This window comes from Protobothrops mucrosquamatus, unplaced genomic scaffold (genome assembly GCF_001527695.2).
Source record: "Protobothrops mucrosquamatus isolate PMUCROS unplaced genomic scaffold, P.Mucros_1.0 scaffold3490, whole genome shotgun sequence".
Lineage (NCBI taxonomy): Eukaryota > Metazoa > Chordata > Lepidosauria > Squamata > Viperidae > Protobothrops > Protobothrops mucrosquamatus.
In genome coordinates this window covers 163,505-176,105 of record NW_015389463.1, presented here as the reverse complement: position 1 = coordinate 176,105, position 12,601 = coordinate 163,505, and the positions used below count along the sequence as shown (strand labels likewise).

Below are 12,601 nucleotides of genomic sequence, written 5' to 3'. Positions count from 1 at the left end.
CCCCCACCCTGGCTTGATTTTTAGGTGTGTGCCGTGCCCCAAAACTAGGGCTTATTTTGGGGATAGGGCTTATATTAGGCCCACCCCAAAAAAATCAAGCTAGGGCTTATTGTTGGTGTAGGCCTTACTTTCGGGAAAACACAATAATAGCCAGCCATCAGCACCTCAATCAACATCTAAAAAGCCACATGCAACAGGTATCGTACCACATACAGAATAGCCCAAAACACACACACTGCTAGAGAGAAGTTCCCTGAGGAAGGGAGTCCAAAAGCTCGGAAGACAAAACATCTGGCGCGGTGACCAACCCAGATTGGATCCTGCAACATTATCCTGGGGCATGTATATTCTCACCTTCATTTGTGAGATACCGGCCTCTACCCTTGCTCAGTGATACCAAGCTGTCCAGCAGGGTGGGGATGGAGAAATAGACTTAAATCGGTATTGTATTTTGTCATCTTCCCTGGCAGTGACTTTCAAGAAGATGTACCAGCAGAAACAGAAGGAGCTGCTCAAACAATATGAGAAACAAGAGAAGAAGCTCAAAGACCTGAAGGCCGGGGGGAAGTCGACGAAGCAGGCAGTAAGTGTCTAGCTGTGCTAAGGTAGAGGACTTGCTAACTGAAAAATGTTGTGCAATTATCGTTTTCTCTGGGCTTCCTCTTAGCTGAAGTGACTTGAAGCAGGATAGTTATGCTGAGTTAAATCCTCAGTTCTAGAAACTGCAGTATTTTTCTTCCTCGCATTCTCTGGATATCAAAACTATAATAAAAGTAGTCCTCATTTAGTGACAACAATTCGGACTGACAACTCTGCTGTTGAGGTCGTCACTAAATGAAGCTGTGTCCTTTTTGACCTTATTGCAACCTCTTGGGCTTTACAGACCCGCAGAGGTCGTAAATGTAGGATCGGTTATAAAAATTATTTATATTTCCATTACCTTCATATCTGCGAATGGTTACCACCTGAGGCAGTTGCTAACTGAGGACTATCGGCAATGGTTATAAAAAGCTCACCTTGAGTTTCTGGAGGTCCGGATTCTTCTTCCAGCAGGGCAGATGAGAGAAGATTGACTCATAAGTAAATCTGCCATTTTAGGTGGGCTTACTTGAAAACAAGCATCCTTGCTCTCACAGGAGCAGAATATACAAGCAAAGGAGTTCTTGGGGCGCTCTGAGCTTGCAGATGTTTGCTTGCAGATGTTATCTAATTAGGTAACATCGTCCCTACTTATCAGTGTTCTGACACCCTAGCTCAGGGGTCTGCAACCTTGACAACTTTAACACTTGTGGACTTCAGTTCCCAGAATTCCTCAGCCAGTGGGAGCTGAAGTCCACAAGTCTTAAAGTTGTCAAGGTTGCAGACCCCTGCCCTAGCTTAATTAATTAATGCAGCTATACTTTGTTTAATCTGGGATATATCCTGCAGCTCCTTCTGATTGTACAGGTAGTCCTCATGATCGGAATTAGCAACATGCCAGTTGTTAAACAGGTTGTCACATGACCAACCTGATTTTTTTTATTATTATTTTTTTTGCAATGGTCCTTAAGCGAACCACCACGATTTTCCTGCTTTAGTAGGGGGTTGAGCCAGAAGACCTCCAAGGTCCCGTCCAACTCCTGTTATTCCGTTAATTGTTACAACTTCAAAGTTTCTTTTCTCCTACAGTTTCCGACCGTTAAGCAAATCGTTACAAAAACCCATTGGGCATTTTGCGAGAAATACCGATTTCCGTTTTTAAAAAAGTCATAAATTGTGGGTCACGTGACTGGAAACCCTCAAACGATTTGGAAACGAAGGCTAGTTGCGGAGTGTCCAGCATGTGATCTCATGACTGCAGAGAGGGGGACCTGATCAGAAGTTTTGGGTCATAAGTACCTTTGGGAGGGGGCATCATTAACTTCAAAGGGTTGGTAAGGAACTGGTCATAAGTCAAGGACTACCTGTAGGCCATCCATGTTTCTTCCTGTTGGAGACTGGCAAATCTGAGATCATCCATGAGAAGAGCCGATTCCAACTCTTGTCAGAAATCCTGAGTCCTGCCCATTTGGGGGCCGTCAGAATCCCTGCCGTGGTTCTCGGCACTAAAGAAAGAAAAATATATCTTTCCTTTTGAAAAATATGTTCCTGTGCCCATCTGTCTCCCTTCCGTGCCCCAAAGACAGAGGTAGGCAACCTTGGCTCTTTTATGACTCGTGGACTTCAACTCCCAGAATTCCTGAGCCCGCATGGCTCAGCTTGGAAACCTCTCCCTTTCCCCTCAGCATGGCTGGCTCAGGGATTCTGGGAATTGAAGTCCACGAGTCATGAAAGAGCCAAGGTGGCCTACCCCTGCGCCAAAGAAAAGAAGGGCAGCCTGTTCCTCTCGTGACCCGTCTTGCTTTGACGCAGGAAAAGCAGACCAAGGAAGCCCTGACGCGGAAGCAGCAGAAATGTCGCAAGAAGAACCCGGATGAGGAATCCAGCGAGGCCCCCGAGCTCCTGAAACGGCCCAAGGAATACACCGTGAAATTCACTTTTCCTAACCCACCGCCTCTTTCCCCGCCCATTCTGGGCCTCCACGGTAGGGCTTCTCTTTTTGAAGGGCAGATTGTAAGGAAGGGGGTGCAGGGGAAGGATTGGGAGCTTGCAGAGGAGTGAGTGATTTTCTGGGGGGGGGGGGACAAAAAAAAAGCATCCCTTATCAACAGGTCTGAACTTTATTTCCTCCCCCTTCAAGCATTAGAGGAGAGGGAGGGAAGCTGAATGTCTGGCTGTTGCTAAACTACAACTCCCAGTGTCCCTTGCTCTGACTAGGCTGGCTGAGGCATCAGCAGGAGAGGGATGCTTGACTTCTTGTGGGTTGAGCCCTTATATCAGGCAGCCATGTGACTTAGGTTAAGTTTCTGCTGATCCCAGATGGCCAGGACAGGATTTTGCCCACGGATTGCTAATGGATGGAGAAATAATTGAGATTTATGCCATCACTTACCTTCCCTGATGCTAGAAAACTGGCACAATAACAGAGTGTCTGTGTGTGCCAAGGAGTCTATCAATAGGATGAGCATGCAGTTAGTTCCCGACTTATAATTGTAATGGAGCCTGCTCATTACAGTCGCACGTCATGACAGTTATAAAGTGGATCGCCCCATGTGACTGTCCTGATTTTACGACATTTTTTTATGATAGCCATTAAGCAGACACTGCATTAAGCAAATTCATTGCATGCCATGGAGATTTTTGCCGAAAACCGGAAGTATCTACCAGTTTTCAACAAAAATGTTGTAAATAGCAGTCACGTGACTGTTGGCCACAGCAAACAGCCGTAAATGCAAGCCAGTTACCAAGCATCTGAAAAGTGGTCACATGACTTGGGTGGGTGGCTGTTGGAACTTCAGAACCCGGTTGTAAATATCTTTTTTGTGGGGGGTATGTTATCACTTTGGTTATAAATTGAGGACTACCTATAGCAGGGCTTTTCAACCAGTGGTACGGGTACCACCTGTGGTACATTGGCACCTGACAGGTGGTACACGACCATCCTAGAAAAGTGATAGCGGGGGAGGGGAATGAGCTGAGCCGATGGCAGCACCGCACAAGCCTGAGCGAGAGATGGCTGGAGCTGCAGGGCTGTCAGGGCTCAGCGGAAGCACCAGGATCAGTGCCACTTTCCAGCTGATCGGCGCTTCTTTGGGGCTGTCAGGGCTCAGTGGAAGTGCCAGGATCAGCGACAGGCTCCAGCTGGAGCTCAGCGCTGATCCTGGCACTTCTGTTGAGCCCTGAAGAAGCACCAATCAGCTGGAATGTTGCAGCATCTCCAGGGTCTTGTGATTTACATTCAGATGCTTGGCAACTGATTCATATTTATGATGGTCACAGTGTCCCAGGGTCATGTGAACTGACCAAAACCTGCTGCAACCACCCAGCAGACGGGGGAATAAAAACCAAACACCCCCACCACCACACCCCCGCTGCCAATCCTCAACATAAATGCTCACAACAATGGAAACCTCAGACAGGAGGAAGAGCACCGCTGGGTGGGCAGGCAGGTGTCTTGCTCGGCTGTAGCTTGGGGGGGCACTTTTTCAGTGCCATTGTAATTTCGAACAGTCACTAAGCAAACTGTTGTAAGTCGAGGACTACCTGTACTTTATCATTTTTTTCCTTTTTTTTTTTTTATCAAGTTTTTGACACCTTTGACTGGTGGTACTTGGATGTTGCCATATCCTAAAAGTGGTACCATGGGTGAAAAGGTTGAAAAGCCCTGACATATAGGAATTAATGGGATGAGAGATCAGGTGTCAGGGACACTGTAGGATAGCAGTCCGGTAATCTCCTGGTTTGGGATTCCTAAGGATTTCTTTTTATGTTGCCTTCCTATCACGCTTGCAGCTAGTAACCCTTGCCCAGAGGGAGAAGCTGCCTTCATAATGGCACACTGCATGCCAGGGGGATTTTCCCGAAAAAAGCTGGCAGCATCTTCAACAGAGAATGGCAAGCTTTGCTGTCCTTTTAAGTACATAGGTTACTGATTTCTGTAAGTTTTTATTATCTGCTAGGGATCGGTTTCCCGGAGCAGCTGGTATACAATCAGTGGGTCAGTTCAAAGCCAAGCATAATCCCTTTCATTGAGATTGTCAGTCCAGCACTCAAGATCAAGATGGGGCAGGGATGGATGAGCTAAAAAAAACCCAACAACCTCAGCTCCAAATTCTTAATGTTCAGTCCAAGCTCTGCTATTCTAACCAGCTGGGCTAAGAACTGATTTTTTTCAGTCTGGGTGTTACTTGCTGTTGTTCTATCTAAACCTTACTTTCATGTTCTTGAGAAAACATTTTTTTTTCCTTTGGATCCTTATCTTCCTGCTTCTCTTTTAGCTGTGGACTTCAGTTACGAAAAGCAGAAGCCCCTTTTCAGAACTTTGGACTTTGGAATCGACATGGAATCCCGAAGTAAGTGATGTGGAAGGAGCGAAGGGAAGGTTTTCGTGCTGTCAGACTTCTGCATATGGGTATAATTTGTGTTTCTTTGTTTTCTAAGAGGGGGGAAATTGTTCTGTCCCAGCCCACGTGAGTCATTGTTAACTCACAAGGACAAACCCCTCTTTTAACAAGTAGGCTGGAAATGCAGGGAAAACAAACCCTGTTTATTAGTTAGGTACAGACCTGCAAAATGTCCCAAAAGCAAAGGCAAACAAAACACGATGCAAATGGAGAGTTGTTCACAAGCAAGGCAACAAAACAGGATTCCATGAAACGTGAGTCCTTTGCAAACGGTTGCCTTCAGCAACCAGCACCTCCCACACCTTCCCTTTTTATTATGCAGCCCCCAGGCGTGGCTTCTCAATGCCTTCTCCTCCTCCCTTGGAGTCGCCCCATTGCCTCCCTCTGTCCTGCTCTTGTTGCCTATCTGCATTTGCAAGCGTCTATGATGTCTTCCAGCTGTGAGTCCTCAGAGTCTGACTCAGCTTCCCCGCACAGCTGAATCTCAGCCTGAGCACGATTGGAAGGGCCAGGCTCTTCATCAGATTGTAAGTCCTGGAGGCTCATCAGAGCCTTCCTCCGACTCTCTAATGGCTCTCCAGGCTCCTCCTCCTCTGATTCCCCAGACTCAGCTGCCGGGTCCAGTGGCTGGCACAGACTCACAACGAAAATCCTCATCAGGACCTTCTCTATTTAATAATTTAAAAGTACTGCAGCTGGGAAAAGTCACTTCTGGCTCCAGCTTTTCATTTAATTTCCTTTACAGGTGTTCCTCGACTTACTACCACCATTGAGCCCAAAATTTCTGTGGCTAAGCAAGGCAGTTGTTTAGTGAGTTTTGCCGTTTTGCCCCCATTTTTACAACCTTTCTTGCCTTTGTTTTTAAGTTAGTAGGACGGTGGTTAAGTGAATCTGGCTTCCCCATTGACTTTGCTGGTCAGAAGGTTACCAAAGGCTACAAAACATGATGCTGGGACAGTGTTACTGTCATAAATACATGCCAATGCCAAGCACCCGAATTTTGATCACGTGAACTTGGGGATGTTTCGATGGTTGTAATTGTGAGAAAAGAGGCATCAGTCACTTCTTTTCAGTGTCGTTATAACTTCAAACGGTCACTAAACAAATGGTTGTTAAGTCGAGGACTGCCTGTATTGAAAGATGGCAGGGGGAAAAAATGTCAGATTCCTAAAAACTTTGTCTGCCTGGCGCCATCTTGTTACTAATGATAATCCCTTCTCTCTTTTTCCTGCCTCTCAGTCTGTATCGTGGGCCCCAATGGGGTGGGGAAAAGTACACTACTATTGCTGTTAACTGGGAAGCTTACGCCGGTAAGTACCACCTGTTCAAACTTTGGCTTCTCTTGGTGTGGATTGTCCTTGCCTGAGATTTCCTTGACTGTGTTTTGGGCCCCTTTTGATCGAGCCCCAATTGAGTGCAGGTGATTATTGGGGGGAGATGGTAGTGTGAATCCCATGAAAAATGACTTCCCTTTTAATCTGATGGGGATTGCGAACCAAGACAATGCTAACTTCCTATTTTTCTCTTTCTCTTTCTCTTTCCAGACCAGAGGAGAAATGAGAAAAAACCACAGGCTAGTAAGTATCGATGTGATTTCAGTTGGGATGTGGTGGGAGGGCAGTGTATAATTTGAGGGGGAGCCATATTGGACTGGAAAGCAGGGCTAGCAGTCAGGATAGGTAGGAAGTCTTTGGTCATAGGACGTGGTACACACATAGGCAGTTGTTGCTTTGTGTTGGTGTACTCTGCTTGGAGAGGGAGTGTCATGCCTCCATCTGAGGACGACATGGAGTTCCCTGTTGAGGCCCAGGAGGGGATGTCTGTGGCTTCGGAGGACTGTGGGGAGGAACAGGCTGAAGCAGGCCAGGGCCCTTCAAGTTTGGAACAGGGAAGGCAGAGCTCAGGCGAGGAGCAAGGCCCCTCCCCACCAGATCCCAGAGCAAGGAGAGCAGAGAGGAGGAGGGAACAACGGAGGCAGGCTCACTTGCTCTGGAGGAGAGCGTCACGCCCCACTCCACAAGGCACACCTGGGGAGTAGGTACTTAAGGAGACGCTGTGGGGTGGGGCATTTGCCAGGAACAAACGTGAACTCTTGTGATGTGAACTCTTGTACCTGGACTCTTTGTATTTTGGATCAAGTTTGTTTCCTGCTGAGTTCTCCTTGCTGTCCTCAGGTTTGCAGTTTGCAGGTTACAGGCAAGCTGGGCGTTGAAAAAATCATACTTTGTTTGTTATCTGTTTTACTTTAAAGAACTGTTTCACTCCGTTGACTGTTTTATTGAACTTGTGCCAGCCTATGTGGGGGCTGTTGGGTGAACGTTGGCAGTGCTTACAAAGACAATTATTCTGACCAGCTAATTGCTTTGCCTCCGTTCGGGGCCCTGGGTCATCACGGGGTGGTTTGATTGAAGGATATCCAATATACCTTTTGGCCTTTCACATATTAGTGTGTCTGCATGCAGCCTGCTTATTCATATCCTCAACTTGGCGGTTGAGGCTTAGAGTAAAACATCCTCCCAGAATTTGGAGACTGTGATTTCAGGACAGCACCATGTCCTAAATTAGAATTAGGCAACCTGGTTATTTCTTATCCGATGTTTTAGATTGCATCTTAACAACATCCCAGCCAACATGAGCCAGTGGGCGAAGGGCTTACGGAAGTTCTAGCCCAGGAAATTAGGAAGGTTTCAGAAACAGGAGAAGGCACCCTGAAATGCCAGCTGTGGCCTTGGGAGGTGTGAAACGGTGTGAGTTAAGCTTGAGTGCCCGCTTGAGTGAGGTTTCACCCAATTTTCCCCTTATTCTCCTGATAGAAAGTTGGCTTCTTCAACCAACAGTATGCCGATCAGCTGAATATGCAGGAGACGGCCACGGAATATCTTCAGCGCAATTTCAACCTGCCTTATCAAGACGCCCGCAAATGTTTGGGGCGGTTTGGTCTCGAGAGCCATGCCCACACCATCCAGATTTGCAAGCTGTCTGGTAGGGGGAGCTTTTCTTGGGAGATGGGAAGGGGGAATGATGGTGGGTCGAGAGCTTTGCAAGAAAAGGCGGGGGCTGCTAGCATAGCTTTCTCTACCTTGGCATGTATGTTCCAAATGTGTTGGATAATGAAAGTTGTAGCTAAATCACGCCTGAGTGTTGGAGCTTTAGTGAGGAACAGTCCATCTGTGTCTTGAGCAAAGACACAGGCTGGAAAAATGGGTCAACACTGACAGCCTTCAAAGAGGAATCGGGTTCTTGCGAAGCTCAGAAGTTCCGATCCCGATGCCCTGTTTATCCTTCCAGATGTCCTTTCAAATTCTGATAGCGAGATTCTACAGGTGATACTCGAAAAATTAGAATATCGTGCAAAAGTTCATTTATTTCAGTAATGCAACTTAAACAGTGAACCTAATATATGAGATAGATTCATTACATGCAAAGCAAGATAGTAATGAGTCTCTCTCATATATTAGATTCACCTTTTAAGTTGCATTACTGAAATAAATGAACTTTTGCACGATATTCTAATTTTTCGAGTTTCACCTGTATTTGCATCAGTTTGGGGGAAGCAAGCATGTTTTTGCTAATCTTCTAATTCCTTCTTTCTCTCCTTTGTTGTTTTTTTTCCCCATTACCAGGGGGACAAAAAGCTCGTGTAGTATTTGCCGAACTGGCTTGTAGAGAGCCAGATGTCCTTATTCTGGTGAGTTTATCTACAATCATCTATATTGAAGTCTGTAGTATTCTCCCCCAGCAAACCCAAATCCTCCCCTTGTCTCCTTCTGCAGTAGTATGTTTCGTAAGGTACCCAGCACCATTATCCCCTTGTGAAAGCTGAAGAGAAGACAAGAGTCCTTAAATGTCTCTTCATTTCTTTTCCCCCCAGGATGAACCTACGAACAACCTGGATATTGAATCGATCGATGCCTTGGGAGATGCTATCAATGACTACAAAGGGGGTGAGTGAAAACTTGTTGGCCCTGAAATTCCTATGGTGATAATATAAGACCCATCATGCCCATCTCTGCTTGCCGTTCTTACCACTATGCTGTCCTTACAAATTTGAAGTAGAAGGGACCAGGCATTCCTAAAGTGACATTGGGTTCGTTCTATCCTGCCCCATATTTTACTTTTGTTATTGTGAATCAACTTGGCTCTATCCCAGGGGTCTTCAAACTTGCCCCTTTTATGACTTGTGGACTTCAATTGCTGGCTGAAGAATTCTGGGAGTTGAAAGTCCTCAAGTCATAAAAGGGGCAAGTTTGAAGACCCCCTGCTCTATCCTATCGCTTGGCAGGAAGGGAAAGGCTGAAAATCAAGGGCACCCTCTTAATACCTAAGAACGATCAGTTTCCGATCAAGTCACTATGAATGCCAGAAGTAATAAATTTGTTGATTAACTGAATAATTTGTACATAGCACAATTGAAGCAGCAGGGCACAGCCACACTGGGCTTTGCTGCAGATCTGGAAGGCAGCATCCCCAAACTCCACGTTTTCAAGGATTTTGAGGATTCTTAATGATTCCTCAAGCTACCGTGAGGGTTAAAGTACTTTACGTTAATCTTTCATTTCCCCCAAACCCCCAGGAAAAAAAAAAGTAAAGGTAAGCCAGATTTTTAGGCTTGCTCCTTCTGGTGGTCACCAAAGAAATGTTGACGGGCTGCTTTTTTTTTTCTTTTTTTTTGCACCCTGTACCTATTTGCTATCTTAAGAAATAATTTAAATGATTAGATAAGTTTGGGGGAACTTATTTGGGAGAAAAAGACATCACCAGTTTGCCTGCCTCTCTGCTTTAGTAACTGGAATTGCGCTTGGGAGATAGTTGGCTCACACTCCGCTCCGGATGGCATTCTCTGCCCAGCTCTCAAGTGCATCCAAAATAAATAAATAAATACTTTATTGTCATTGTATGTGTGTACATAGTATACATATACAACGAAATTTACTTGACACCCCAAAACCAAGTCCCACAAACATAATCCCCAACATACTCCCCCCACCACAATCCCCACCCCTAGAGCCCCCCCAACATCCACACAACAGACCAAGTAATACTGTCCAACAGTTCACTGATGGTGGCCCTTTAGTTCGTTGTTGAGTGCAATTACAGCTCTGGGATAAAAACTATTCAGAAAACGTGTGGTCCGAGTTTTAATTATTCTATATCTTCTGCCAGAAGGCAACAGTCCAAGGAAGGTGGTGTTTTTTTATTTTTTATGGTAGCTTAAGGTCTTGCTAACCCTTCTGTCTTTTCCAGCGGTGATCATTGTCAGCCATGACGCTCGGCTTATCACAGAGACCAACTGCCACCTGTGGGTGGTGGAGGACCGGACAGTCAATCAGATTGACGGTGACTTTGAAGACTACAAGCGTGAAGTGCTGGAAGCCTTGGGTGAAGTCCTGGTCAATCGACCAAAAGAATAAGGTCATGAGAAGCGGAGTCACCAGAACATGCGCAGCCTCTTTCCATTTTTCCAGAGGAAACTCCGCCCTCTCAAGTAGCCGGGCTTTATTTATGTGACACGGAGGGACAGATTTGAACATGTGCAAGAAAGAAATTAAAAACTGTTGATACTTTTAACTTTTCTTCCCTTCCTCTCCCAACCAGCATGGAAGTAAACTTACCAAAAGGTGATGGGTGGGTGTTCCACCATGCCTTTCTCCCTCCCCCCTCCCCAAGCAGACATTTTGGAAGACTACTTTCACTTTACAAATCTCTCTCTCCTTTCCTTGCACTATTTTTCGGAATAGTTGGAGCACAACATGTAAACTTACTAAATTAAAAATGCGGCCGTCACTCTTGTGGATGGGAGTTTTCTGATTTCTTACATTTTGAACAATACAGATAGTCCTCAACTTAACCACAATTGAGTCCAAATTTTTGTTGCTAAGCAAGTGAGTTTTCCCCATTTTATGATCTTTCTCGCCACAGTTGTTAAGTGAATTGCTGCAATTGGTAAATTAGTAACACAAGTGTTACTGCGCTGAATCTGGCTTCCCCATTGACTTTGCTTGTCAAAAGGTTGCAAAAGGAGATCACATGACCCCGGGACACTGCAACCGTCATAAATATGAGTCGGTTGCCAAGTGTCTTGATTTTGGTCACATGACCACAGGGATGTCCTAACGGTCATAAGTGTAAAAAAAAAATGGCCATAAGTCCTTTTTTCAGTACTGTTGCAACTTTGAATGGTCACTAAATGAATTGTTATAAGTCAAGGACTACCTATCGTTGCCTAAAAAAGCCGGTTGTTTGCCTGTAAGTGTGACTCTTCAAGTTGCACTTTTTGGTGTGTATTGTGGAGAAAGCAATCAAAGCCCACAATATTCAGTACTCTACTCCAAGGGATGCTTTTTCCTTCAGTTGGGAGAAATTCTGAGAAGACAGTGAAAATGTATTGTCTATAGAAGGGGTCCCCAACCCCCGGGCTGTGGACCAGTACGGGGCCGCGGCATGCCAGCAACTGGTCTGCACAAACAAGCAAAGCCCCATCCGTGGAATGCAGGCAGCACACAAAACCACACACCCTCTGGTCCACGGAAAAACCTCTCTCCACAGAACCAGTCCCTGGTGCCCAAAAGGTTGGGGATCTCTGGTCTATAGAGGTTGCAATTGTCACTTCTGCAGCTTTTGAAGAAGATAGGACAGTGATGGCAAACCTTTTAGAGACCGAGTGCCCAAACTGCAACCCAAAACTCACTTATGCATCGTCGGGTGCCGGGTGGGTATGGCCCATTGGGTGGGCGTGGTCCATTGGGTGGGCGTGGCTGCAGTGGTAATGGCAGACTGGGTGGGACTAAAAAGTTCAATCAATTCCAACCTTGCGAGATATTTTTTTTCCCCGCGAGAAGTTGAAATTGACTGATTGAACCTTTTTTTTTTTTTTGCACACGGTGGCGGAGGCCTAAAGCAAAAAGGTTTTATAAAACCCAGCTGAAGGCCTATGACTGGGGCGACGGCGCGCGTGCCCACAGAGAAGGCTCTGAGTGCTGCCTCTGGCACCCGTGCCATAGGTTCGCCACCACTGAGATAGGACAACAGCCACCTCTCAAGAATTGTTTAATGCACTTTCCTGTGGATTGCCAAAGGTTGGATTAAATCTGGGCTGTCAAACTGGTGGCCATGCCCACCTGGCTTCACAAAGGCAAAAAAAAGTCACAATAGGTCATGTGATGCAATCGAGTTTGACACCCGTGCATTAAATGATCCTTGTGGTCCCTTCCAGCTCCATGATTCTATTGTTCTATGAGGCCACTATATGGAAGCAAGACCAGTGGGAAAGAAAATGATCATAGCAATCTTTTCAGCTCTCCCCTTATCCCGAGAGACTCCTAACCTGGCAGTAATCTAAGTTCCAAAGGATAGGCGGTCCCTTCATTTTGGGTCTGTTTTAGAACTCTCATTGTTCCTCCTTATTGGCTAAGCTGCCTTCGGTTAAATAAGCGCTGGAGATCAAACATGTGAAGGGAATCTCAGTGAACAGTGCAGAATGGATGGAAAGAGAAAATGTAGTGGGCTGCTTATAGCCATATTTGAATTGGGAACCTTAAGTGGGTATGTCTTTTCAAGCTACACCAGGGGTCTTCAAACCTGGCCCTTTTATGACTTGTGAACTTCAACTCCCAGAATTC

At 45.9% G+C, this 12,601-nt stretch overlaps 1 protein-coding gene across 1 annotated transcript; it reads left to right on the top strand.

The window, feature by feature from the left end:
* Positions 1-470: 470 nt before the first annotated feature.
* LOC107297729 (ATP-binding cassette sub-family F member 1) lies at positions 471-10,774 on the top strand (the record flags this gene model as incomplete). The annotated part of the gene is made up of 9 exons (XM_015827090.1): positions 471-583; positions 2,392-2,563; positions 4,857-4,931; positions 6,222-6,292; positions 6,527-6,559; positions 7,796-7,964; positions 8,606-8,670; positions 8,854-8,926; positions 10,227-10,774. Coding segments are annotated over 9 exons (938 nt in total), but the record flags the coding sequence as incomplete, so codon positions are not given.
* Positions 10,775-12,601: the final 1,827 nt, after the last annotated feature.